This window comes from Stegastes partitus, unplaced genomic scaffold (genome assembly GCF_000690725.1).
Source record: "Stegastes partitus isolate 25-593 unplaced genomic scaffold, Stegastes_partitus-1.0.2 Scaffold67, whole genome shotgun sequence".
Taxonomy (NCBI): Eukaryota; Metazoa; Chordata; class Actinopteri; family Pomacentridae; genus Stegastes; species Stegastes partitus.
This window is the reverse complement of record NW_007577798.1, coordinates 655,432-681,015: the sequence shown is the minus strand read 5'-3', so window position 1 is coordinate 681,015 and position 25,584 is coordinate 655,432. Positions and strand designations below refer to the sequence as shown.

Genomic DNA, 25,584 nt, shown 5'->3' with positions numbered 1-25,584 from the left:
GTTACAGGTGCCTTATTAGCCCAAACGGTTTGGAGAGCTGCTTCTCATAGTACCTGCGCTGCATATTGCAAAGGAAGCCCTACAGTTCAGATATTCCACTTATCAACAATTTGATTAGGCTATATACCACTCACAGACACTCACAGACATACAAACACTAAGGAAGGGACACAACTACCGACAGACAGATATCAAAGAAGCTGCATTCCATCACCTCCCCACAACCTTTACACCCACAGAAAGTTGTTCTAGGACACACATATCATTTATGTTACACACACACACATTATAAATGTATTACTGTTAATAATATAATAATAGTTATTATTATTACCACCGCCAACAAGAGTTGGAAGGGATTTTTGTTTATTATTACTGTTGTCGTTTCACTGTTAATGTTGTTTGGTTTTGGATGTTCTCATAGGAAAAAATTCTGCTCTGTTTCTAAAGAAATGCAATCGAATAAACTGTTATAGGGAGCTGACTCCGTAGAAGAGTGAATTCAAAGGTTAAAACATAGATGAGCACACGTAATGGTACAGGTTTAAATAAAAAAGAAGTGCTTGCATTAACACGGCACAAGTATATACTGTAGGTAACTGCAAGCGATAACGAAAGCCAAGAATTGCTGAATTACTTAATGAAGAAATTGAAACAAAGCTATTCTATTACATGTGAAGTCTACAACCAAATGTTAGATTTAAAAAAATCCTCTTTTCTAAAACTATAATATCTCTGTTAACAGTAGTGCACTTATTGGTTTAAGCAGTGCAACATATATGCAAGAAAATAATGCAGTCCACTTATCAGGATTTTTTTAAAAAAAAGTTTTTTTTTTCCTTTGAAATTGAATAAAAGAAAATCATAGAAGTTCATTTAAGGAAAAAAATGATTAAATATTAAGCACAGGCATTTTAAGAAAAATGTGCAAAGTAGCACTTTATTTTTATTTTTTTTTTTGAATTGACAGCGGGTCTGTTTTAAGACCCCAGTATGCAGTTAGTTATTCTTTTAACAATACAACTACGAAAGTGTTTGCTCACATACATGAACAAATCCTTCAGATTGCAGTTGCAGGCAGTTGCATGTGTGTGTGTGAGTGTCTGTGTCTGTGTGTGTGTGTGTGTGTGTGTCCTATTTTGGATAAAAAGCAATATAAAAAGAATTTAAATATCAGAAATGAGCCTTAAGTGATGTGATGCATGGATGACAACTTGCGCACACTAGCTTCCAAATCTATTCTGTACATGCTGTGTCTAGGTTGTTAGAAAAATCAGGAATGTATGCTATTGTCTAGAAAGTCCATCTGCAACTTGTGGTATATCATGAAACAGTGTGATATCGCTCAATCAGTTTCCTTTCAAAACGTTGCATGCCATTTGAGCCTGCAGGGAGAGCGAAATGCATAAAGAGTAATTGCATTTAGCTCCCACCTGCTGAAATAGCTTTGCAATAGTAGAGAACAGGTTATACATGGGGTTCTAGGATCAGGATGGCATTTATTTCAATTTCAGATTTGATTCTAATTAAATTACCCCCTTTTCTTTTTTTCTTTTACAACACTGTTCCAATCAACAACTAGCCTAACGCCCCGCAACCACCCACCCCACCCCACCCCGCCATATTGTAATTCAATTATCGAATTAAAACCATATAGGCTACTCAACAACAGCAACAGTTGAAGTGACAGTTCTTGTTTTTTTAATCTATATCCCATAACAGTCAGGTGCAAGTTGAGGAGCAGCAATTATGAAGGAGAGAGTTTAGTCGCATATTCCAGCCTGCCATAAACTGTGAATGTAAAAGGCTAAAACAAAACCCATCAGCAAAAGAATCTTTCTTTTTTTCTCATGTTTTGAAATGGAAGAGGTCTACTAGCCTTAACAGTCTTTTAAGATATTAGTGGCAGTGTATGCAAATGAGTTAAACTCCAAACTTCAGAAAAAAAGAAACATATTTTTGCTCAAATACTGTCTCATCAACACACCGGAATTTAGTAAACGTAATATTAACCATCAAAATGCATGGACAAGAATTAGAAAACATGTGAGAAATATTTGTCCTCCGTCACCGCTGACAGGAAGTTACATTTGAGTAAAATGATTGAAATTGGTACCTTGACAACAGCTGCATTATAATCCCTTAATACCATAGGAATAAATAAAACCCAGTGTCAAATTAACTACTCTCCTTTTTGTTTTATATGAGAAGGCAATCTTGTGACCATCAGTATTTTTTTTAGAGGGAATATGTAGCCCAACCCCAGGTGATTTTTTTGTTATTGTTGTTGTAAATTATACCACAGTAAGCTTGGACATCTATAGTTTCCAAACTGGTCAGTATGGGTTCACGACTGCCATGATTTATGTTTCATGGCAATGTACACACACACACACACACACACACACACACACACACACAACCACACACACACACACACGCACGCACACACGCACATACACACACACACTTAGACGAACAGACGGACACATGCAAATACACTAACGCTCAAACATATATGCACATGTATATTCATTCAGACGTATCTACACTAAAGGTGTGTTTGTGTGTATGTGTTTCTTTCGTAGGCCTTTCGGTAGTGTTCAACACATAAATCAGTATTTTAGGAAAGCATACATTTAGAGGCCTGTAGTTAGGATCCATCCAGTAGATCAATATCAAACTACTAAGCCTTAAGGCCACCATCTTTTTTTTCTTTTAGAACAACAGAAAAAAAAAAAAAAAAAATCTTTTTTTTTGGGAAACTTAATGTGCCAGTGTCTATACTCATTACTCTTCATACCTCAAAATAAGAAAAGGAAAATCTAGTGCCATTTCATTTGTCATTCTTTTTGAAAGAAGTTTATCTATTTGTACTTATCCATCGGAGACATGCATTCGCATGTGGTCATTGAAGAGCTCCATTTGGTCGAACTTGGCAGGGCAGACGGAGCACACGTAGGTGGTCCCTTCTTGGCAACTCGCTTCTGCAGCTACACCCACTCCTGTTCCAACCCCAGCCCCTACTCCAGCACCTCCACTCACTGGCATGGCGAGGGCCACCACTCCAGCTCCAGGCTCAGGGACAGCCATAGGCATGGGAATGGAGACTGGGCCCGGGGTACCTGCACTGACCGGCAGCCCTGTGATGGCGCTGGCTGTGCTGTGCAGGGCCATGTGCCTCTCCAGCAGGGTCTTGTGTGAGAACTTCTTCTTGCAGATGTAGCACTCATAGGACTTCTCTCCACGGTGCAGCCGCATGTGGACGTTGAGAGAGCTCTTCTGGGTGAAACGCTTGTTGCAGATGCTGCACTGGTAGGCTCGCACCCCTGTGTGTGTCACCATATGTTTAATTAAGTAATCCTTCAGGGAGAACGAGCGCCAGCAGATGCTGCACTGATGAGGCTTCTCACCTGGATGTACATGCAAGACAAAAGCATTAAGGAGAAGAAAAAAAGAAGAGAAAACTTTGGTTAGGATTCAGCTTAAAAATATGGAGGAAAAAAAAAGAGTCCTTAAAAAGAAAAAGGTAGACGTGCATTTGATATTTTTGCAGAATCACCTCTGAGCAAGTCAGTTATTGAAATTTCAGACTGGACCTGTATTTCCATACATGCAAATATTATATACACACATTCAACAAGCTTCAACAAACACTAATACTGAATGTTCAAGTCATTCCTCAGAATAAAGTGTCCTATATGCACCACACCTGGAAGTATTGTTATGAATCTAAACCTCCCCGCCCTATTGCCATATCTTTTTCTAAAGCTAATTTGGCTCCGGCTGTTTATCACATAAACCGCCATCTTGATAAGGGCATTCACTGAAATGTCAAAATCTGTCTGCTGTGGTCATTTTTAATGAAAGATTCCAGCGTGCTGCATGCTGCTGCGTGTGAATCAGCCATTATGAAGGCACATGTCTGTTTTATTAATGACAAAAAAAATAAATAATAAGCAAATTAGCAGCTGGGAATTGAATCAAGACAAATTTTGATGCTAAATGCTCTTGAAACACAGCCAACGCACTCTTAGCACTACACAGACAATGTGGCAGCATCAGCTGACTTCAACTTGTACAGCAGCATCAGACGCCTGAAGCCAGCATTGTTACTGTTCTAGTACAGGAACATACCTGAGGCTAGAATTATTTAAACCTGTATTAGCTTTGTTATGATGCTGGTTCCACTAAGTGATGAATGCTACAGCATAGTGGGGAAAAGGGTTTTCATTTCAAGCAGCTGTGACGCAGTCGTGGCAGCGTGTGCGAATTTACAAAAACTGTACAATTAGACGGAATGAAATTTAAAATGGGAAAAACATACAATAACGCTAATTTACATACAATTGCCAAACAAACAATTTCTGCACCTATTTGGTATTTCTGCCACACGGTTGAGATGTAAGCTCATTTTACATAATTGTCTCTGCTGACATTATGGGCCGTAAAATATTAACAAATTAATAATTACGTAAAACGAACAGGTAGAGGGAGACTGATAACGCCGCAAATGGGCCGGTTGTATCATGCAAGTTAATGAAGTCCTGTGTATCTCTTGTTTTCTGCTACACTGAGTGAATTAATGTGTTGCTACCTGCTTTGATTTAATGAAGCCAGTAATTTATACTTCTACTTTATCACTTTTTCCCCCTGACCTGATGCAGGCAAAGGTCAGATTTCAGAGTCAGTTACACATGGGCGGCCTGGAGCCAGCACATACAGTATATAATAAGTATGTTTATTGTCTTGCTCCGGGCAGCATATTTGTAATACAGTGACTCACACCATTGAAAAACTGCCTCACAGTCTCTGACAGATTTTTGATTGCAGCAAATGACACATTGCCTCCGTCGCACATGTTATCATGCAGCACTGCTGGTGTGTCTTTTAGCTATTTTGAGTGTGTTGCATCAAGGTGCCTTGTGAAGATGCACTATATTGCATTTGCCAACATCCCTCTTGATTGAGTTTTTTTTTTTTTAAACAAATAAAAGATGTGAGTGTATTTGATGTATAGTAATCTCAAAGGGACAGCAGTGCAATATTATGCTTTTTGAATCCCAATGATGTTTTTTTTTTCTTTTTTGTTTTGTTTTTTTTAAAAAAAAAGAAGATTAGCAAAGATAATCCATCACTGGGCTGCCATGGGATGTTCAGACGTAGCCCAGGCGATTGATCGATCAGTGATTTTCCATCTCAATATGTCATCGCTCCGCTGTGCGCAATTGTGTGAGTAAAGCAGGAAATTTAGTTTAGTATTGCTTTCATATACCGAGCGGTTAAGGCCAAGCAATGGTTTGTATTAAATAATAATAGATATTTCAGTAGGCAATTTCCACAAGATCATCTAATTATGTGATATTTAATTCTTTTCTCTGTGTGATGATGATTTCTACAATATGTGATTGATAAGGACTTGCCGGTGCTTGAAGAAAGCGACGTACAGTGAGACGATGTGCTGCATGAGCACTCTACTGGAACTGTAATTCAAATACGAGTGATAACAAAGACACTAGTGAGCTGTGACCTAATGAATAGAATTTTTAGGCTGTTTTTTTTTCTTCTTTCTTTTTTTTTTTTATCAGTCTGTAATTAACTTAAATTACTAACATAGGTACTGGTTTATTATTTAATGGAAGTAATGTGAGAGTTGCAGCTGGTGAAATATTCAGACAGTGTGAGGTGGAGCCTCACCCTGCAAACTAATATTGTACACTATGTTCCATGCGGAAACCTCGAGAGTGTACAATTAATACTACTAATTTCTACTGCCAATTAAATTTAACAGTACACAAGGAAAACAGACATTTAATCATAACCTCGTTTCACTGTGGAGGGAAGCGCAGAGAAGGGGTTTTTTTTTTGAAGGAGAAACAAACTTCAGCGTAAGACTGGAACTGGACAGAAAATGTGTTTTTCTAATTTTACCTCAGTGTGAACAACCTCTGACCTCGAATGCTGTGTGGTAGCCTTGTAGAGTATGTTAAAGGGACACAGCTTCATACTGATGCATCGTTATTGCGATACCAGCATTACTGAAGGTGATCTAATATCGTTTAGTTTTAGGACGAATCTTAAAATAGCATCATGAGCAGTTAGTTGATGATGAGCAAGCGTCTATCTTGGACTTAAACATCATGATTATGTTAATCATGTTACCCACTAACAGTAAATATTTCTATAGTGTGTCAGGAGCTACAAGTGCAGCCACTACCTACATTTACTATGAATAATACAATCATTTAACCTTCTGAACCCCAAGCAATTTGTGGGCATTTTTGCTCTTGTCATATTTTCACTCAGTGTGGGCTCATTTGTCACTGCAGTATAAAATCACACACCTCTACTGAAACAGAACAACCATGGCTACATGTACAGACAGATTTCTTCTTTGCAGTATGACAAAGTTATAATGTCATTAATCGTAAAATAGAGAAAACAACTGTTACATTTCTTTGATTATTCATTTTACACACGTGAATAAAAGTGGGATCACCATGTGCCAATACTGGAGAAAAATGCTGGCTCTACATTCTATAGATAATTAACTGTATATGGTTTTATTGTGTTGCCATGGCTTATCTGCTCTGTGTCAACACCACCTGCAGTTCAGCCCAGGTCAGCCAAAAAGTCTCAGAATTTTGGTCACATGACTGCCTGCTACAGCTGAGTCACTCTTGGCTTCATGGCTGCACTGAGCAAAGTTTGAAAGCCAACGATTCTTGATATTTGTAGTTTCTATGTGATATGTGTAGTTTTTAACGATGGCATGCCTTTCAAATGTGGGTGTTAGGGTTCAGAGAGTTACAGGAGTATTTCAACTTCTACAAAAGGTCTTAACTACATTTGGACTTACCAGTATGGACAAACATGTGTTTGACGTAGTTCTGTTTTGCAGTAAAGGTTTTACTGCAGAGAGTGCATTCATAGGGCTTCTTTTCCCCCTGACCAATTCCTCCTGCAGCCTGCTGCTGCTGTGCTGGCGCTTGCGGTACCGACATGGGGTTCGGGAATGATGGCATTGCAGGGGGCGGCACTGCCACAAACTGGGGTTGCTGCTGGCCAGGAAGGTAAAGGTAATTCTTGTGGTCTCTAGCCGGCGGTGTAGGAAAGAGTGTGGGCAGGAAGGTGCTTCCAGCAGTGCCCATCACTTGGGAATTGCTGGTCACGGTGATCGGCATCCTCAGATTGCTGGTGTGTGATTCTACCTGGCGCATGTACTGGGACATGGGACTGAGTTTGACTGAGTTTGGCAGGGGCTGCATCATGCTACTGTCACTAGTGCTGTGGGATGTGTCCCCGTCCTCTGTTTCTTGCACTTGCTCAGGGGACGAGTCATTGACCACTATCTGCATCGGAGCTCCTTCGCCTTGCTGCCCTTCCCCGCCATCCTCTCGACCAAAGGCCGTCAGGTACGGCTTCTGCTCCATGGTATCTGGCTCAGTACTGATGGAGGAGCTCACCCCTGAGTCAAAACTTTCAACCTTGGATTCACTCTCTACACCTTCAGTGTGGTCAGTGTCGTCTTGGCAGTCCACCATATTGTCATAGCAGCTGTACTCATCTTCGGCCTCCTGCTTTATGTGCATCCCCCCTGTTTGTATGCGTACCGGTCGGGGTTGCTTGCGGCAGTGAGTGGACTCTGCTGTCGAGATGAAGCGATCGACCTGCTGAGATCTTTCCTGGATACGGTTCATCCAGGGTGGATCTTGAGATTGCTGGTCCTTCTGAGTGCTGAGAGTCGTATCATAATTTGCTGACAGAGGGTTAATGTAAAGGGGGCGCTCGCGGGTTCCGTTCTGCAGAGAGAGGCCAGGGTAGGAGTACAGTGATGTGTATGCACGATCCACACTTTGCTGTGATGTTGCTTGCATATAACCTGACTCTGCGTCACTGCTGGGCCCAGAGGTGCCAGACTCCGGCGTGCCACGGGGAGTGTCCTGACCAGAATCACCTGGTATAACAGGGAAGCCCCCCGGCCCGGCCAGGCCCACATTCTGGGACACGATGCGGGTACACTCATCAATGACGGTCTTAATCTGTAGGATGCTGGCAGCAGTAAGGATCTGCAGAGCCTCTGACTGAGATACCCGCAGAATCCCACTGTACATAAAGTCTATCAGCTTTTGGATGGATTGCACTGAGACCACAGAGGGGATCTCAATGTCGCTGTAGCCCAAGAGTAGCTTGTCCTGAAAGAAGGGGCTTCCAGCAGCCAGCACGCACCGGTGAGCTCGCAGCATACTTCCATGGATCCGAACAGTCACGTCACAGAAGTGCCCACGGTTGCGCTGCTCATTGAGGGTCTCAAGTACAGAATTGCTGAAGTTGTGAAGATTGATGTTATGAATGCGCTCGGTCATCCCCTTGCAACTGATGTCACCTGCAAACGGGAAGCAACACACCTGACTGAAAACACTCCCGACACACACACACAGTAACTGCATCACACAACTGGATTAAAACACACACCGCTGAGCCGAAAATGAAGCATTTAGCTCAACAATATTTTTCCTACATGTAGCAGCAACACTTTGTCGCTGCTGGTTCACAGTCCTAATATATTAGGAGTAATACAACTGTGTTAGTATGCAAAATGAAATGCAGCAGTTATGAGGATATGCATTACAAAAAAAAAAAAAAAGAAACTCCCTTTTATGCAAGAAAATTGCCTTTTTCTAAACTACCTTTACAGGCTGTATGTGAAAAGGTAAACAACCATGATACAGCAGTGCAATTAATTTAAATATATGATAAGTAATACTGCTCCTTATAATAAACAGACTGTTCATTGGAGGATTCCTAAAACAATAACAGAGATATGGTAATTTTCATATTTTTCCCTCAGTCCAGTCTCAAAATATTAGGACGAGAACGAAATAATTTTAATTTATTTCTTGAACCGCGGGTTTAAAAAATTCCACATTGCCACGGTGAAGGACAATTAAGATGGTTCCCATCTAATTACTCCAAGTTTCTTTCATTCAGCGTGTCTGTCTGAAATCCCTCCAACCACCATTAGGTGGTGCACTGGGCTTAGAGGACAACAGGCCTCTTTTGTTAGCCATGTGTTCACTGTGATGGCGCTTCCTAACTATCTAGGAATACACTAGATATGACCCGGCTGATCAGTGTGTAAGATAACTTAAGGTGAATTTCTTGCCAGTTAAGTGTCGACAGAAACGACCATCTATATATAAATTACACAGATATTAAGCGTGAGAATTGTGGGTTGTGAGAATCGCTAGAAAACGTAATTATTTGCCTATGAACATGCTTAAGTGTATTATTTTTGCTTTAAAGTAAAGCAGGTGACCTTATTTGAAATATTTTTAAACACAGCACCTTTCCAGAAACCAACGAACCTGTCTCCGTTTTAGTTTCGTAAAATGGACAAATCCATGTCAGAATTTTTACAGATAATTTGTTTACACCGTGTCTGTCAATAAGTAACAAATTCATTTCTGAAATAATAGGAAATGGATGACAAAATGTCAAATAGCACAGAACACATTACGACGTGGGAAAAAAAAGTTGAGCAGGTCAAGAAACGCTTCATAATTTGAACGTAATTATCTAGTGAACAGAAATACATTTTACACTAGCAGGGCACTGACAAGAAAACTATAGAAATCAGCTTGAATGAGTGCAGAAGCAGCACAAAAGTGTTAAAACAAAGCACAGACGCTTGTTCCCAGTTTGGTTACTTTAACATTAAGGGGGGGAAACAAAATGAATCGAGCCGTCCGGTACTCACAGTTAGATGACGTTTTGTTACGAAGATGCTTGTGTGGCTGGTGATGAAGTGCGGGTCAAGCTTCAGTTTGCTGGTGGAGATGGCTGATCAGAGGCCTGGTGCTAGGCAAGGCTGTCAGTCCTCTCTGTCCAAATCATGTGTTGCTCTGCCACAGTGTTTGGAGGGGGTGGGTTGGGGGGGGGAGAAGAGAGAGAGAGAGGGAGAAAAGACAAAGACAAATCTTAATGCCACATTTTGCCTCGTCGATATTGCCACTCCCTTAATGAACCCGGAGCCACAGTAACACGAATATCTGCCACCAAACGGGCTGCAACAGATGTGTGAAGAGTTTCTAAAGCGAGACTAAAAGGACGTTCCTGTGTGCACATGACCACAAATTACAAATCAAGGGTGAAAATAATACTGGCAGTGGAGCCAGTTCTTTTCTCAACAGTTATCTGAGCTGCTGGGCAACAAAACCACACCCTTCCCGAGAAAAACGATCGAAATTTTTTCATAAATTTACACAGAGGCCCTCTCTAAATATTTTGGGAAAGGTCTCAATCACCACGTGGGTGTGTGTGTGTGCGGGTGTGCGGGTGTGTGTGTGTATGTGTGTGTGCATATGTGTGTGTGTCTTTGTCATTTTTTTTAAACCCACAAATTAAACAACACGACGTCTAATACAGATGTAGAGCAACACTGGCAGTAGTAATAATAGAAAAGAGTCAAATATTAAACACACAAGGCATTCATTGAAAAACACAAGAAAGGCATTCAACATTAAGCATGTGATGAGCTGGTTTGGAGATCCTAAGAAAGCCTTTCACAATTGCCCTTATACTGTACAAACACTTCAGCACACAAACGTTTGACCACGAAACTAGAAAAGAAAATGATGTAAAACCGGTCACATGCTCATGGGACCATCTAAGGTCAGGCACACTGGGGGAAAAAAAAAAAAAAAACGCACCGAACCGACACAAAATGCCTTTCTCAAACAAATTCTCTTCTGTTAGTTGCACATTGTTCAAGTGCCGTCAAGTATCACGACCAAATGAAGCCTTAAAAGTATCTGGGAATGGCACGGCGCGTTGGGATGGGAGCGCTCGTGATTAATTCGAGTTTTCGGATCATAATTGCAAGTGTGATCCGACACTTTTTTTTTTTTTAAAAACTGGAGTAAAAGACGTTCAGGAGCAGTCACGCTTGCTACAACACGAACTGGAAAAATCCAGTAACTACAGTGTGCTGCTGAATGAACAGAACGGGGCAAGGATTTGACCAGACCTGCACATTAATGTTGACACAAATTATTCTTTTACGGCTCTCAAGTACATTTTCAAAGAGTACACCTCCCACTTTGAGACGCTGAGGTTGAAATCCACGTATGAAAACTATGAGATGTAAAGCAGGTGACCTTTTTTGTTTCCCTGCATGCACTTCTCGTACTTCAAGGTAACGTAACATGCCGTAAGTGTGCCTGGCACATAATGACTTTGTCTATAATTTAACACACAGGAGCAGAATCTCTGAGAGAAAAAAGCAGCTGAAGTGTGAACGCTGAAATAGCCGCGTCCACAGGCCTCACTTTGAGAGGAGGCAGCAGGATGTGTGCTTGTTTTCCTCAAATCGTCTCGTCAACTAATAAATTTGGTGAACTAGTAATAACGCGTTTGGCAGCAGAGGGTGATCACTTGATAGCGAAACAGATCGTTCTTTGACACTGAAAGGCACATGTTTGTTCCTCTTGTTTAGGCCTGGACGTTAAATCTTGAGTCAGCCCTACGTTTAAAATTAAACTTCAACCCTTTAAAAATAAAAAAAAATAAAAAATCTTAGCTGTAAACTTAACTCTCAAAGTTAATCCATTAAAATAACCCATCCAGACGCTCTGGTACAGGCCTCAATTGAAGCCTAAACACGAGTGTTGCTCAAACACCCAACTTAAACACTGGCTTTACCTCAAACTATAGCTTGCTGTGAGCGAAGCCCTTCCTTTAACCTCACTGCCATCACTGGAATTGGCTGAATTGGTTTAGTCAATGTGAAAACCAACAGAAATGCCATCATTTTAAGGCCTTCTCTTTATCCTGCACATATGCACCCGAATGCTTGAATCCATTACAGTAGCAAATATTTGACCTTTTTTCTTTTCCTGCGGGGGCTAGTTTGAGATGCAACTGTATCCCAGTGCCACTGGTCTTTTTTTTTTTTTTTTTTTTGGTGGCTACTGTTTAGACAATGCAAACATATATGTTCCCTCTCTGGGTTCCCTTCTCCCATCCAGACATGTAAATCCACCTGCCTAAGGGGTAAAGTGAGGTGAATGCTGGCAACAAAGGAGCAGGCCAAGGGAAGCAGGCTTCAGTTGCCCAGACTGCCACTCACAACAGTGATTCCATTTTAGCCATGACACAGTGGGTGAGCAGCAGCCAGCGCCTACCTGCAGTGAATTCTAATCAGCCCAGGGGTCTGTCTCCCTCCCTCCCTCCCTCCTGTACCCTGCCTTGGACTAAAGGGGCTGATGATCCTTCAAAATTAATTAGATCCTTGTAGGAGGCGGCCATTTTCTTTCACTTGCTAATACAAGAAGAAGAAGAAGAAAAAAAAAATTTAAATCAAACTAAAATCGGCGTGCGTAAACCCCCCCGCACCCGATATTGATTTCTTTCGCTGCGTGTCTCTACCTGTTTCCTGTTTCATCACGTTGAAACTCTCTCTCTCTCTCTCTCTCTCTCTCTCCGTCTTTCCTTCCATCCGTCTATCTCTCCGTCTGTGCCCCCCCACCCACCCCCTTCCCTTCTCTTCCTCCCTCCCTCCCTACGAAACCTTCCCCAGCACCCTCCGCCCCTCTCCGGCTGCCTCCATGCTCCCAGCTCTGTGTCTGCCTCTGTGGAGTTTGCTGTCAATAAATCCCCAGAGGTCAGTTTGTCTGCTGGAAATCAGACACAATGCTTCAGACCGCCAATGCAATGCATGCTCTGCTGCTGCCGCCACAACAAAGACTGAGGAGGGGTGTGTGTAGGGGGGTGAGGGGGGGGTAAGAGAGAGAGAGAGAGAGAGAGAGAGAGGGAGGATGAGGGAGAGGGGGGCAAAAAAAAAAAAAAAAACGAGAGAAAAGAAATTAAGACAGGGAGGCGCAGGGTTTTGCAACTTCACCAGCCAGACTCCAGGTTAATCAGCTGCCTATATTAGGTGACAAGCTCATGAAATACGCTGCATCGAATTGGACATTAGTTAATCAAGGGGTGGGGTGGGTGGGGGTTAAAATGGTGAGGGTGGGGGATGGGGGTTGAGAACAGACATAAGAGGCATGCTTATGAAAGGAGCAGTATCAGCCATGTGAATAATGTACATCTTGAATATGCAAATAGTGCTTACAACACACACTACAAGCATATATTCAAGGCCCTTGGTACATTTCAATCTGGAGACAAAAGGGCCACGGGGCATTATGAAAAGCTCATGTCCATGCTTGTGCATACAGCATCTTCATTAATCTGATGCCGATTTGCACTTATCAAGTGCGTTTTGTGCTACACCCTATTAACAGTAAAAAATTTAAAAAAAAACAAAACTTAACAATCACTGTTTAACCCTGAAATCATTCAAGCATCCATTCAGCACGAACCTCCACACATCACGGTTCAACACTAAGGTTTGGATCTAAATACGAAGTGAGGACACTGGAAAATTTTCAGCAATAACGAAGTGATAAAGTGTCAATCTGACCGGAGATAACTGGAGGTGTGTTTGATAAAAAGGCACATTATGTGACGAAACAGACGCCGCTATCAGTCAACACCTCCAACTTTTCTGAAACCTTAAATGCCATTGTGTCATGGCTCCCCTTTGATGTGCACAATTAAAAATTATTAAAAAATTATTCATCTCCGGCCAACAATGTTGTGCTGGGCTGATTAAATCGCAGTAATTCAGAGCGCCATGTCACTTATTACCTTTGAGTGTTTCTCTATAATGCTGTGAAGCACTTAACAGGTAAGTAATGCGCCTAACTCGCATACACATCAGGAGGAGCTGCGGAAAACACATCGCAGTCTCAAGATTTAATTGATTTGCCTTTATAGCAGTCACTAAAAAAAAAAAAAAAATCATCAACAAGCGCACGTAGGCTGTTGACAAGTTGAGCCAAGATTTTCACACAACATTTTGTCATTTCTCCTTCTCCCTTGACTGAAATTGTAGGGTGCAACATCACGGAACGAGCGAAATAGTTTAGAATGTGTCTCCATGTAAAAAAGGTGATAATTGGAACAGGTTTGGAATGAATCTGAAGTGCGTTTGATACGTCTTTCCGAACTTTGAACTGGCTCTTCACCTATAAAGGACGGGATCCAGCGATTGTTCTCTTCGCAACTACAGTTTGGTTTTTAATCTCGCCTCCGGGGACGGTTTTTAAATAAAAATATGCACTTAAACACTATAAAACAACATTTTATTAATTCACAACAGCATTTTTTTTTTCCTCTTGCAAATGCTCTCTCATTTGGTCAAAGCATTGTGAAGTAATTACACCACTCTAATGTTATGACTGCTGCTCAATAGAAATGGCTGGAATAGATGCTGGTCGCATTTCTGTGCATCACACGCTAACTAGAATCACCGTTAACGCTTTGCAGTCCCTTAAATTTAATCCACTGCCACCAAAGTGTCTCGAATAGCGCAGCAGATTAATGTGTTAAGATATTCAGTCCAACAGAAAGCCACTCAATGTGACAGGATGTGCGGCTTTCAGATAAATTCCTCAAGCACACAAATAACAATAAACACTGCAACACCCTTACGCAAGTAGAGGACAGTTAAAGTATTTTTTGACAGGACAGCTTGTTCAACTTCGTCATTTTTTGTCAAAAACACACCCACCGCCACCCGTTATCCATAGCAGATCCATTGTTTGTTTACAGATGGAAGGATAATCTACTTCTAATATACTTTTTTTTTTTGTGTCAGGCAAACTCCACACAAACACTCGCGAATTTGTGCTTCCAGTAAACGCTCCATACTGCATCTTACTGTACTGAGAGCACAGAGGGGAAAACACAAACAGCCAATGCTGGCTCAAGGCCATTAAAATTAAAGACGGTACGTCACTTTGGTGACGGAACAGACGCTTTAAAAAAAAAAAAAAATCTCAGAATTGGCAAATGGCTCTGCTTTTGTTAATGAGCGTTTGACCAAAAAGAACCATCTGACTACTCATATGATAGTCTCCAAAACACCTCTAACCCCCGAAGCAGATAATGCTAAATTCAAGAGTTATCATTTAATCACAAGTGTCCACAGCAACTGCCTCTCTACAGCTACTACACACGTCAAGGACATTTCGCCTCTCCAAAAAAGGACCTCACAGGCCATTAAGAGATCTTCATGAACCTACACAGATGCTCATATAGGACTTCTCTGACTATTACTAGTGTATCATGATAAAGAGCAGTTTAACACATTCAAATTTGCCCAAAAAAAAAAAAAAGAAAAGCTATCCAATATGCAACTTGTACGCCACTGTTTGTACGGCTCTGTTTGTGCCTGGATGGTATATAAGCAGGCGAGATCTCAACAAGTGGAATGTGTACTATAGAGGTGCTGTGGCGCTTTTATATCATCCAAAGAAAACAAAGTGTCTCCTGACTTTCTGTCCTTGGGAGATAAACCAGACAAAAAAAAAAGAGGCTTTGTGCTGAATTATGAGAGGACAGTGTGGTACCTTTGCGAGCGAGCGTGCAGCGCTCACACTGTCGAGAAAAGCACAGCCTCCGGATATGTTTAGGTTAAGCGTTATACTATGTTGGTCACTGGAGAGACCAAACAGAACGAAGCCACACACTCACTCACATGTGCAGCGTTTAGAAAAAAACAGCTGCTCACATGTGTTTTATGTATAGCTGAGCTTCATATACAAAGCTTATAATACCTACAATAGAGTGAAGGTGTGTTCTCTCAATTTCAATGTTTCTCTCTCACACAAAAACCACACATACATACATACATGTGGTCAAACAGCAGCGTCTTAAATAACCGAGCACTGTTTTTCTGCTGTTTTTCTACAAGGACACTTTCATTATTACATGTCTGGCCTCATGAATTTGTTTGCAATTCGAACCTATAATCTGAATCACAATTTAACTACCAACTGTGAAATTTTCCATTATTATTCCGCCATGTGCGAATGTAATTGTGAGCAGCATCAGAAGCCCTGCACCATGTGTTTCACCAGCAGCTGCACGAGGGCTGCACGAGCCAGTGCCGCGATGGTCCGGGCAAGAAGAGCTGAACTTTCACAAACGCAACCAGGGTGCTTTAAGCAGTTGAGCACAACTCTGCAGTTTTTTTGGTAGCTGCTCCGTGCTTCAAGGGTCAAGCCGGCCCCGGCGCTCTCTGCCAGAAAATTTGGCAAGGCCGATATTTGCAATTTTGAAAAGGCGACGAGAATGACGTTAGCAAAGGCAAAAAAAAAAAAAAAGAAGGAAAGGAAACAGTGAAAATGGAGATTGCAAAAGGTTTCATGATGTAACATATTTCTCCAGCTCGTAGCTACAGCAACAACAATACAAATGCCATCGAGGTGAGATAAAACTGAGTCATTATTCAGGTGAACTCGTCAACATGCTGTCTTCAAGTACAGATTTTTCTCATTATGTGAATATGAAACCCAAAGGACTTAATACAAGCATCCTGGGCTTATTTTGAGCCGTATGGACGTTAGCACTGTTTAGTGTATTTATAGTTGGGCAAGCTGTTGTGTAGTAAATACAGATTATATATGTCTCATCAGCTCATTTGACATATGACCCATCTAAAAGTGTAATGCTGACACACTGAAACACAGTCGAACCACAAGAGTGCCCTATACACACTATCACCAAGCGCTGCTGCGTCTGGTCCAGCGGTCTGCAAGCTGCCCCGGCAATATGATTGAGATCTAGTGACTTAAACAAACGTTGGCACAAAGGTACGATTTTCTGTTAATCCAACAAGAGGGGGGTTGGAGGAAGGAGGGACGGACGAAGGGGGGGAGCAATCTAACCACATTGGGAAACTTTATCCATACAATACTGTGTTGCAAGTCACACTAGTTAAGCAAGCCAACTACAGAATTACACAAGAAACGAGAGAAAGGCCAAAAACTCACCCCGTTTAGTATTGTATCAATCTCATTCTAGGAAAGTCAAGGAAGTGTAGATCAAATATTTAGAAATTCAAGCCCACTGAAATGTCCGGGCAGCACAGTGAACGTGCAGATAAGTCATCAGTCCCATGAAAATAGGGCTTCAATAAGAACAATAAGGTCATTCATCTAAAAGGAGTATCAGTTATCATAGGGCATTTATGCCGGTGGAGTAATTTTGCACAACTATGAACTGTACCTTAAAAGAAAAAATCCTGTATGACACAAACTGCTATTCAGTAAATACACCTTTGGAGAAAACTAATGGCAAGAAGTGAATAGAGTAGCTAATTTTTTATATTTTTTTATTTCTACCAAGGCTCAAAACTATGACAAAACACCGCTTACGAGCTTCACATGAGTCACATTTATTAATACCGAATAAACGCTCATTACGTTGCGTGCGTAACGCTTCCATCGAAACAGAAGAACGCTTAAATTGTGAGTCAAAATTTTAAGCAATCGTCAAGAAAATGACAACAGTGGCAAATGCATTTCTTTTTTTTTTTTTTTAATATGAGGCTGGTATTTGTGCTTTTTTTTTGTGTGTGTGTGTGACATTCAGTTGCAAATTAGTTTTGCTGAAAAGTTTTCCCATGTGCACAACCTATTTTTATGAGCCACCAAGTTCAAGAATGACTGCAGGGAAAAGTATGTTGGGGCCACCAGTCGGTGTGGTTGCACTAGTTCTATGGCGTATTAATAGTTGTGTCTACAGAACCGTATTATTCTTTCTCCGGGTTGTAAAACCATCCATGCGTTTTTTTAAAGTGTTCTCTCTTGGGTTATATATTTGCCGAAGAAGCTAGTGCTAGCTCTTGTTTTTTTTTTGGGTGGGGGGTTAAAAGAACACGCTGTACAATTTTTTGTGAATTAATTATGCATGGTGTTTTTATTACTTATTTGCTTTATCGTTGTCCATTGTACCCCCCCAAAATAAACCAAAATAAACATTGGCATCTCTCTTGTAAGATCAATGATATTTAAAGCGGTAAAACACCATAAAAAGGCATTAATGTGACCGAGTGGTGGCTGGTTTTTTTTTCTACTGACAATTTTTTTGCTCTATTCTTTTACTTTTTCCACAGAGAAAAACTCGTGTAGCTGTACAAAGCCGCAATTAAAGAAAACCCCAGTTGGTTTGTAATGTGTTTCCATTACCTTACTTGGCGCACGTTTGTTTGTTGCTACGCAATGTGTCACTACAAGATATTTGTCTGTTCATCCACACATCGCCGCACTTCCTATTACGATTGGTGCGCGTTGGAGGAGGAGGTTGGGTTGTCCTCTCCGATCTGCTCTACGTACAGAAAACAGAGTCACCTCAGCACGAGGCAGAGAGATAACATGACCACCCGTCAGCTCCGTTTATGATAATCATCGGGCCCTTTGGCCTCGCTAATGCTCATCAAGTGCTGGTCAGTGCGGTCAGTTGAATGCAGCTGAATTATTATCATTGATGGTAACAATCTATAGCGCACAAGCCCCAGAGTGTAACCTGAACTGATCAGCTGTTTCTGGTAACATCACTATAAAAAATCATGCCACGTGGCTGTGAGTATTTTCAGCGGGTCATATCACAAATGTGCTACTTCTTAGTCATTTGTACCATCACGGTTACGTGGAGAGGTTTAGGAAGGCTATTTTTTTTTATATATTTACATTTCAGTCATCTTTATTTCAACATGATGGCTTGTTGAGTAACTGTAAAAGTATAGATTTAATATCCATAGTTCCTCTCTGAGTGTCTTTCTCTGTTTGTGTGTCAGCCCAGTGACCTGCCTTCCTCTAAATGCATGTTGGGATACGCTGCACTGACCCTGAACAGTAGTAGGAATGAAAAACTAGTGCCGCGAATGAATGAATGTCGAGACACTAGCCAGCAGCAAAGCCCACTACAGCCAAAGGCAATAAAAGACATTTTGTCTAAAATGCATTCATGTCAGTTAACCCATTCATAGAAATGATAAAAGAGAAATAAGCTTAATGTTGGTTTACATAGCCGCCACCACAAGCTCTTTTAGTCAAAGTTTTTAATAAGGTGAAAAACGCTGCCATGACTGACACTGGTGTTCTAACCACTGAAACATCTCGTGGACACATGGGCTGCATCTGCGCAGAAAATATCATGCAGATGTTAAAAACGGCACAAGAGTGATCAAACTCTCTTTTTTTTTCTGTTTCTCTATCATTGATACATGTCAAATGTATTGTAAAACAAGCCCGACAACATTGATAAAACTGAACATTTGTGCTCCCATAGGTTTGTTGCTGAACAGGTTAGTCGTGCATTTCCTTTGTCACCTGGACCAACTGTCGTCATTCAAACAAAAAGCGCAACATAATAATACCTTTCCTAGTCGTTGGAACAGTAGCAGTCCGTCAAATATATATTTACAGCTGGTCTTTTTCTGAAATCCGTCTTTACAATGGTAAATTTCAAGGCAGTAAACAACGTAGATAGTATCAGAACAGACACTCCTTTCATTGTCGTAACGTAAAAGCAGCTGTGTTTAAAAAAAAAAAAAAAAAAAAAGCAGACTTACTCAATAAAAAAGAAAAAAAAAATGCAGTTGTAGGTTCTGTGGAAATACTTTAAGGCTCCAACAATCTTCATTTTTTTTTCATAAAACTGCAACACAAATACTATTGTGTAAATAATTCCCCCTGAGTTTACCCAAAGCACAGTGCATACCGATGTACCTTCACTGAGACTGTGCACAATCCTAACATTTTGGCTACTGCGAGTGCAGCTTGCTGGTATGAGGCTTAACAAGTTCTCCCGATGCCAAGAAGGGAGCAGAGAATTCACAGAAATTTGTTTTTTTTTCTCTCTCTCTCTGAATAATAGTTTAAAAAGTTACCAAGGACTGTGATACTTTGTTTTCTTAAACCCTCTTTCGATACTTTCCCCTTCAACCAGGCACTGATCTCACCATGACTTGTAGAAAACCATATGGGTAGCAGGGTGAACTGAGGACACACATGCAGCTTGGCAAACATACAACTTCGCTATTAGAATCCAGGATACATTTTTCACATCAGTTGAATACCTAGACCTTCGTGTGTGTTTAAAGAGAGGGACACGAATTAAGCTTAAACTCTTGTTTGGGACGTGCAGGGAGAGAAGTTTATTTAGAATTCAAAGATACGTTATTAAAACAAGTTTTAATTAGGAATTGAAAACCGGCCAAGAAAAAAAAAAGGGAGAAAAAAAAAATCGAGAAACTTCTGTGCTTGTTGTGAAACAACTTCTGGTCAAGTTGTTACATGATATTTGGGCCTTACAACAGAAACAGCTGACTTAATGAAAAGCTTTGAAACCAGCACTTCAAATATAAAGAAGCATGAATCAACAGTCTGTTAGCAATTTTAGCAAAAAGTAATGGAAACACATGGTCACTGTGGATGGTGTATGTACTGTATACGTACCAAACAAGAGTGTAAATATAAAAACAAGGCAAATGACAGCTGGAAATCTGACTTTAGATGATAAACGACATCCTGAGAATCCTCAAATATATATATTATTAATGTATGACATCAATCCCACACAAGCATCCATTAAGTCTGGTGCTGCTTTGAAATAATGAGCAAACATTAAAATAAAATAAATCAGGGGAGAGTAAAGAACATATACATATTGTGGAAATATTGAACAGTCAATGTTAAAACACTTTTGTCTTCACCATTTAGCTACGTGAGAACTAAGGATAGTAAGTGCGTTTCATAAGACTTCATAAAGTTTTATAACCGAACAAAAGCTTTCTGACAACCGCCTGGCACATTCACAAATACTTATTCAGTCTCAATGTGTGCTTTCATTACACATTCCTGTGATACTTGCAGCGAGGGAAGATTCCAAAACAAAAGTCCTTTGAAAACTGAAAAGCATGCCATAAAGTTTTTGTTTGTCAGTTTTCTACATGCCGGATGATCTGAAAGTCAAAGAGTTGTGGGTGAAGGTTTTGTACGAGTAATTTTTCATGACTGCACTTTTAGATTCTGACTTCCAATTAACTAAAAGGGGGATAATTTTTTTTTAAATTCCTTCTTGACGAAGTGAAAAAAAACGAGCCAGTCTGCAGCTGTCGTGCGAGTCCTCTTTAAGCGTTATGAATGGATAATATACGCAGATTGGTTGCAAAATCATAACCTTCAGTTTTTATTACAAAATGTTTTTTAATCCTGGCTTGGCCAACTCATCAATAAACAAGATACATTTCCCCTCCCCTTAAACAAAGGATATTATGCTCTATTCTTGCCTTATAGCTGCGAGGAAATCACCATAACTCATTGTAATAGCGTTTTTATGTTGCATAATGCAGCTGAAGGGGGAAATTCTCTCCCTAATTACAAAGACATCCTATACAGATTGTCAATAGGTTTTGTGATTGTGTTATTAGTATTTACAGGAATGAAAAAAAAAAATTATATAATATGAAGAGAAGCATGTTATGTGTGAAAAAGGTGATTTGTGGGTAGAAGGATCCATGCCAGTTAGCCAGGAGGTAGCCAGCCTGCCAATAATTTCTAGTTTGCAAAATGTATTCCAACAATCCACCAAGGCAGAACTGGCTGGGAGTCACTAATGTCATTATATTTTACTATGATGAAGAGATATAGGGGGAAAAAAATAAAGAAATATGTTTTGTTTAAGACAAAATAATGTCTTCCCTGATGCCTCAGAGGTACCTGAGGTGGGTTTTTTTTTTTTTAGGTTGCCATGGTAACTGGGGACTCAAACGTAGTATCGAAGCTGTAACTGCTGTAAAACAGGAGTCGTCGCAATAAACATCAGGCGAGAAACTTTATGTGTTCTTCTTAAAACAAGACCAAATCTTTACGCTTCAAGTCTATTAAAGGCTTATAGGCTATCCTGTAGTTAATTATAAGACTTAATATCTTTAAGATGCGCACCTGAAAACAGTCTCATTTGGCAATCACATCAAAGATGAGCTTTACTCCATGGGGGGAATATTCTTCTAATGAGCATTATACAGAAATAATAAAAGGAAAAAAAAAAAAAGAAAAGAAAAAAAAAAAAAAAAGCTGGGAAAGTATAAACTCCGTCTGAGACAAAAAGGCCAAGCAGTTAACAAGCACTGTGACATTCTGGATGCAATCCACAAAGTGCCTTGTTATATCGATGGATCTCTACTGCATTCCCAAAATGGCTGCCAAATATGTTCAACTGGGCTAGACAAAGTGCCAGAACGGACTCAAGTGCAAGTCTTTTGTCATAAGATGGTAAAATACCCCCGACTTGAAATTTCAAATTACAATATTCATTTCACTTCATCTGTAAAGGCTCACCAGTGCTGCGAGGAAGAATTTAATTTGATTAATTATTTTATTTATATACTGTCAGTGCATGCCTACATTTGCAACCAAAATGTGGACTTCCTGAATTTAAATGATAGTAAAATTGAATAAAAATTTACACATGGCACAACGAGCAGCCCTGTGTGATTCAGTGGACTGAGGTGAATTCCACTCGTGACCAATATTACATCCTCTCTGCCTCGTCCAAAGTCCTTTCCACTACGTAGTGTAAAAAAAAATCTGTTAAAGATAGTTGCATTGGAAAAAACACCACAAACATATATTAATAAATTGAATTTTGTAAGTTATGGGCCACCAGGATTACCTGGTAACAGCCTGGTGAAGATGGCTGGATGGCGTGGGAATACCAACAACCAGAAATGTAGCATTGCGGAGGCTTCAGAGAAGTCTCTGTCTTGTCTGTTTGGGCAGCAGTGCCTTTTACTGCACTTAAAAATTATTTGGACCACTGTCCTGCCATCTGTGTGCATGTACAGTACAAGATGATTGTTTTTTGTTGTTTTTTTTTGTTATACGTCTCCTCCAAAGAAGCACTCATTACATTAGTACAGCATGGTACCCTTACACATTTTCACTTGAGTAAACCCAAATAATCAGGTGGGAGAAATGTGCGAAAGCGTGACTAAATCAGTCAAAAAAACATTTCAAAACTGAATGCTGTGGACACATTATGCCAGTTTGTCGGTCAATCACAAATTGCTGAATGTGAAGTGAGGGTGACAGGCTACAGAGGACGAGTGAAGGATGGTGAAGCCAAAAGAAAATTGGGATTGATTGCCGGGTGTGGATTAACTCCCCCCCCCTCCCCCTCTCTCCCTCCCTCACCCTCCTTTTGCCTTCATGTGAGCAGGTCTACAGTTCATCTGCTGGGTCTCCTTCATATAATAATGGCTTCCCCTGATCTGCAGACATACTCTTAAATATTCATTAGTCATGGGTGGGTTTTAGCCGGGACACAGAAAGCGGGCAAATGGCGATGGCTCCAACACTGTGAATATTAATGTATATGTGTGGAATATATACATACAAATACTCATTAACGACTTAGCTGAGATGAAACTGGGCACCTGATACTCGGACTACAAACACTCCCAAGGCACATAATGGCTGACTGTCTCCCAGCAGCTACTGTACACCTCTGTGCTGATAAAACGACAGTTTCTGACATCAAGCCGTGGTGAGAGCTCACTTACTGACAAGACAAGTACCCTCCAATAAATCAAACAATAAAATGTACAAAAAAAATGCAGGTGTTAAGTTTTTTTATATATATAATGTGGAGTTTCTTTTCAGATGAAGGGAGGGAGGGAAGAAGGGAGGAGGAGGAGGGGGGGAGAGATTCAATCCAGCACACACAGTGTGACAATATAATTTTGACTTTCTCTCTACTTGCTCACCCACATGCAACCTGTCAAATCAATCTGCTCTAATTCAGAGGACAGATCTGCAATTATGCCTGGCTGAAATCTCCACATCAAGGTGAAATTTGTGCTGCACGCACACGGGCTCTGCGTTTCTCCAAAACGTGTCCATTCAGAAAACAAATGATCCGGTGCAGCCACCAATTACATAACCGAGCCTATAGGACTGCAACCCGTTTACGTTGTGGAGGCATATTCTGAATGAAGGCGGGGAGAGGAAGTGATCACAACAACAAAAAAAAGTGAAAAATGGGATGAACGCACAATTACGTGGAAAAAACCCTACACACACACACACAGAGGCACACACACACACACACACAGGTGCAGATCCACTAAACCGTGTCTGCGCTGCAAGGAGATGGACGCAGCGTCCCTCTCCTCCTCTGTGTCAAACCCGGGACCGGCCTCCTTGTTTGCGGCTATTCACGGCTCCAGCGGCCACACCAGGACCAAACCTCTGACATGACTAATGTGTTGACGCACAGCTTTCTACCTGCGCACAACTTCTGGGCTACAGGCGAGTCTGTGCCTATTAATCAGGCACAGAACGTGCTGTATTGTGGAAACTATCAGTGGCGCTTATAATAGACAAAAGAACACGCAGTATTACTGTCTTTATCAGACAAAGCCAAGCGCTTTGGGACAACATCTGCTTGCCACACGCACACACTCTCTGTCCCCTCTCTCCACACACACACACACACACAGATAGACGATCGCGCACTGATAGATGGATCCCTACAGAACCAGACTGACATGTTGCTCGGGATAAAAACTCCCCCAAGGCCCTTCCAGTGGATTTTTTTTTGGGATTTTTTCCCCCCTCTCTTTTTTTTCTCTACATCGCGCAAACACATCCACATATTTTAACTTTATCCAAGACGCGCAGCACCTCTATGCTGCTGCCATCTAATAAACAACAGCGAAAAAAGGAATCACGAGTTGCCCATGAATATTTTGCAACAAAAATGTCTCAAAGGGCACCACAGAAAGCGCCTCTTGCAACTTTAATTACACCAGAGCATGGCCTCATATCTAGGCCATCCTTTGCCAAAAAAACAGCCTCACATCCTAAAACATTTTTTAACACATTGTAGGGATGTCGTTTGATTTTTTCAAGCCAAATAAATTAAAGAAAACGCGGATCGCGACAGTTAAAGTGATCATTCATTTAGGAGTAACATGGCACCAAAAAAAATAAAAAAATCCAGAGCAGAGTCCCACTGGATCTTATTTATCTCAGAAACTGAACCTGCAGTATTGTTTTACCTTCAGACACAATATTAGCCAGCCTCCCTGCGCCTGCTGAGCACATCTTAATGTAACCCCATCTCATAAATGCCACGCCGTATTGATATTAATTCACAAAAAAAAAAAAAAAAAATGTAGGCTAGACATCTGTCTGAGTGTACGCGCTGGATGAGCCGCTGATATAACGATGTATTTCACACACAGCGCACGCCAAAAAAAAAAAAAAAAAAAACACCTTTTTCCGGCAACTTCAAACAAAAACCCGTATTTAAGAGACGGATCTCTTGTTGGGAGCGTGTTAAAAATGCAATAAGGAAACGCGTTTTTCCTCTTGACTCAAATAACTGACCTAAAAGCCAAATGCGCACGTCGGCTGCCACAGTTGTTCCGGGCTCACAGTCAGTGTGTAAAATGTGAGCGAGCAGCACCGCGAGCATCGCTGAGGTTTTTTCTTTTTTTCTTTTTTTTTTTTGCTCGCTGATTGAGAGACCTGTGAGCACAGTTTGGACCGGAGTAGTATTGTTTCTCTCCCCCCCTCCCCACCACCTCCACTCCTCTCCTCTCCTCCTCCACCACCACCACCACCACCACCACCACCAAGTGTCCCCCCGACCGGCTCCGAATCCGGCGAAATC

At 41.0% G+C, this 25,584-nt stretch overlaps 1 protein-coding gene across 1 annotated transcript in view; it reads right to left on the bottom strand.

Annotated features, from left to right (window-relative positions):
- Positions 1–920: 920 nt before the first annotated feature.
- The window catches only part of zbtb20 (zinc finger and BTB domain containing 20), a 25,335-nt gene continuing 671 nt past the window's right edge, over positions 921–25,584 (bottom strand). Inside the window, exons 2-4 of the mRNA XM_008276236.1 lie at positions 9,761–9,905; positions 6,860–8,386; positions 921–3,413 (exon numbers count right to left, since the gene is read on the bottom strand). Coding sequence (XP_008274458.1) covers positions 2,878–3,413; positions 6,860–8,366 — 2,043 coding nt within the window. The 5' untranslated portion in view covers positions 8,367–8,386; positions 9,761–9,905 and the 3' untranslated portion in view covers positions 921–2,877. The remainder of the gene's footprint in view (positions 3,414–6,859; positions 8,387–9,760; positions 9,906–25,584) is intronic.